This window comes from Arvicola amphibius, chromosome 3 (assembly GCF_903992535.2).
Source record: "Arvicola amphibius chromosome 3, mArvAmp1.2, whole genome shotgun sequence".
Taxonomy (NCBI): Eukaryota; Metazoa; Chordata; class Mammalia; order Rodentia; family Cricetidae; genus Arvicola; species Arvicola amphibius.
In genome coordinates, this window is record NC_052049.1 from 1,091,697 (window position 1) to 1,095,199 (window position 3,503).

Below are 3,503 nucleotides of genomic sequence, written 5' to 3' on the forward strand. Positions count from 1 at the left end.
AGTGAGACCTCATCTCAAAAACAAGCTAACAAATAAACAACACCAGAAATCTCAAATCTGTAAAAAAAAAAAATCTGAATTGTCAGGGAAGTGGATTCAGACCCTCTCTGTGGCTCCTTGAACATTTATTTTGTGGGGTTCAGTGTGTTGTGTAATGCACTGTCTGGTGTTCCCCAGCCTGTGGTTAGACTCCAGTGTTAACACTGAGGTTTGGTGTTTTTGAAATGAAATGAATTATAAGTTGGGAAATATGCTGAGTCTTATTCTTGTCATTTTGGACACCAGAGTCGAATCTACAGAAAAACTACTTTTCCTTGAGAAGGTGGGAGGAAGACAATTACTGTGAGTTTCCTACCAGGAGAAGGGATTGAATTAGCAAACCTGGCTTGGCGTGTGTGTGTGTGTGTGTGTGTGTGTGTGTATATGTGTGTGTGTGTGTGTGTGTGTGTGTGTGTGAAATCCTTGTTTTTTCTGCCTGAGTGCAAGCCTGGTCTCTCTGGGTGTGCCCTGGTGTCTGGCCTCTTCCTTTCCAGGAAGCCACCAGCATTCTGCTGGGTGGACCTGATGTTCTTAGAGAGGCCTCAGGTCAGTAGCCACACTCTCTGAAGAGCCAATGGGAACTGAGCAGCCCGCATGGAGCTGGCCTGACTATCCAGGCATCAGCACCTCCTTCTTCCACGTGGCAGCACAAGCCCCACAGAGGCCGTGTCCCCTTCTTGCTTAGCTCTTATCACGACTGGGGCAGGCAGTGGTCAGGGCCTGTGGGAGAGGCTCTGACTCTTTCTGGAAGCTGTCTGGTCCCTCTGCACAGAGGTGGGGAGGGAGATTTTTCCTCTGGGCTGAACATGGATTCACATTAGATCGTAACTGATCGTAACTGCAGTGGACATCAATGAGCCCAATTTTTCTCTTCTATTTGAGAGTTTATGTGAGCAAGTTTATGCTCTTTCTCCCTTTGTAGTCTCCTCCCAATGAAAGCAGGAAGGAGCTGGGGAGAGCTGCCCAGCTCCTTGTTGCTGCTTTGTCCCTCATATTCATCACTGATGGGCTCATCCTTGTGGTGAGACCCATGACCTGGGTATTATGTAGACCTAGGGCCCACATACTGGGCTCCATCAATCCCTTTGATAAATACGATTTAATGAAACCAAAAAGCCTCCTTATAGCAAGTAAATAACCAAGTGAAGAGACAGCCATTAGTGAGAGAAATTCTCTGCTAGCTGTGCCTCTGACAGAAGATTAATAACTAGAACACATAAAGAACTCAAAAAATAAGTAACAAGAAATCAAGCAACTCATTCAATAAACCGACTCGTGAAATGAACAGACAGCTCTCAAAAGATGAAACAAACAGCGGTAGACATATGAAATATGTTCAAAGTCATAGGCCATGCAAGACATGCAAATCAAAACTATGTTCAGATTCCGTTGTACCCCAGTTAGAATGTCAGTCATTAAGAAAACAGTTACAAATGGTGGCGAGGTGTGGGCCGAGGGGACTCCCCACACTGCTAGCGTGAAGGTAAATAGTGCAGCCACTGTGGAAACCAGTGTGAGGCTTCTCACAAAAGCTAGTAATAGGTCAGCCACACAGCCCTGGGCACCCAGGATACTACTCCTGAAGGACTCCCAGTCAATATCTCACAGGGACACCTGCACACATGTCTATTACAGCATACGCACAAGAGCTGAGTTATGGAGCCAACCTAGGGATCCATGGAAAGAGAGCAGGGTAAGAAGATGTGGTTTCTCTATATAATATATTTTTTTATAGTTGTTAAAAGAACAAAGTTATGCTATTTCCAGGAAAGTGACTTCCAACTGGAGATATCCATATTGAGTGACCTAAGTCGGTCTCAGATAAATTCCTCATGTTTTCTTTCATTTGTTGATGGAGGAGGGTCATCTGTCCATGTGTTACTTTCATTGGTTAATAAAGAAACTGCCGTCAGAAACCCAGCGGTCGTGGCTGCCGGGGCGGTTTTTCGGTCTGCTCCGAAGGTGGAGTAACTAAGAATGAGCGGAACCCTGGGAAAGGTACTGGGCCTGTGGAAAGATGCTGTTTTTAAGCAAACCTTTTCTCTCCTGAGATTCAGAATTTTGAGAGAGAATCCCATTTGTTCTGCAGGTGGTGTTGTTCTGAGGTCCAGTCGGTACTACAGGACAAAGCCTACTCATGGCATTGGCAGATACAGACACTTGGTGAAAGTGCCAGAGCCTAAAAAGAAGAAAGCAAAAGTGGACGTGAGAGCCATTAATCTGGGGACAGATTATGAATATGGTGTTTTAAATATTCACTTGACTGCTTATGACATGACTCTGGCAGAAAGCTATGCCCAGTATGTCCACCGCCTCTGCAACCGGCTCTCTGTCAAAGTTGAGGAAAGTTACGCGATGCCCACTAAAACCATGGAGGTGATGAGGCTACCAGACCAAGGCAACAAAATGGTCCTAGACTCAGTCCTTACCACCCATGAGCGAGTGGTTCAGATCAGTGGTCTGAGTGCTACGTTTGCAGAGATTTTCTTGGAAATACTCCAAAGCAATCTTCCAGAAGGAGTCAAGTTGTCAGTGAGGGAGCACACCGAAGAAGACTTCAAGGGAAGGTTCAAAGCTCGGCCAGAACTGGAGGAATTGTTGGCCAAGTTGAACTAAACACTGCAAGCCCTCTCATGCCATCATCGGCCTCAGAGAAACTCTTCCTGCATGAAGAGAAAAGCCAAGAGAGTGAGTGCGCATACTGGGAGCCCCTCCTGTGTCTGTGGCATGCAGTGCTCGCCAGTTACCACTTACCTAATAAAATTTGCTATTATTATTGTGTGTGTATGTAGCAAAAAAAAAAAAAAAAAACCAAAAAAAAAAAAAACAAACAAAAAAAAGAAACTGCCTTGGCCCTTTAATAGGACAGAAAATAGGTAGGTGGAGTAGACAGAACAGAACGCTGGGAGAAAGAAGGCAGTGAGGCAGATGCCTCAGGCAGTCGCCATGCCTCTCCTCTCCAAGATGGACGGACACAGGCTAAGATCCTTCCCAGTACACTACCACCTCGTGGTGTTATACAGATTACGAAATATGGGTTAAAGCAAGATATGAGAATTAGCCAATAAGAGGCTGAAATTAATGGATGAGGCAGTGTTTAACTGAATACAGTTTCCGAGTAATTATTCTGGGGCTAAGCTAGCTGTGCGGAAGCCGGGTGGGATGAAAAGCAGACCTGCCCGCAGCTCCTTCTATAATTTGTGGTTCCTAGATTATATAAAGATATACGGAATTATTTATATGTGTATGTGATATATGTGTAAATGTATGGCAGGAAAACAGGCTGTGTAGAGAATGAACGGCACAGACAGGAGGGTTGAGAGAGGGAGCATGTGTTCAATGCATGATACACACTTAGGAAAACTTTACTATGTGGCACAATACCATGTGCAAGGAATGTACACCAGTGAAAAAGATATAAACATTAAAAAACCAAAAAGTGCCAATGTCAAATCCTCCATTTT

The 3,503-nt window shown here is 44.8% G+C and overlaps 1 protein-coding gene across 1 annotated transcript; it reads left to right on the forward strand.

Moving 5' to 3' along the window:
- Positions 1-1,954: 1,954 nt before the first annotated feature.
- Positions 1,955-2,746, forward strand: LOC119810399 (39S ribosomal protein L48, mitochondrial-like). The gene has a single exon (XM_038323858.1). The coding sequence runs from the start codon at positions 2,017-2,019 to the stop codon at positions 2,653-2,655; it is 639 nt and encodes a 212-aa protein (XP_038179786.1). The 5' UTR covers positions 1,955-2,016; the 3' UTR covers positions 2,656-2,746.
- The last annotated feature ends 757 nt before the right edge of the window (positions 2,747-3,503 follow it).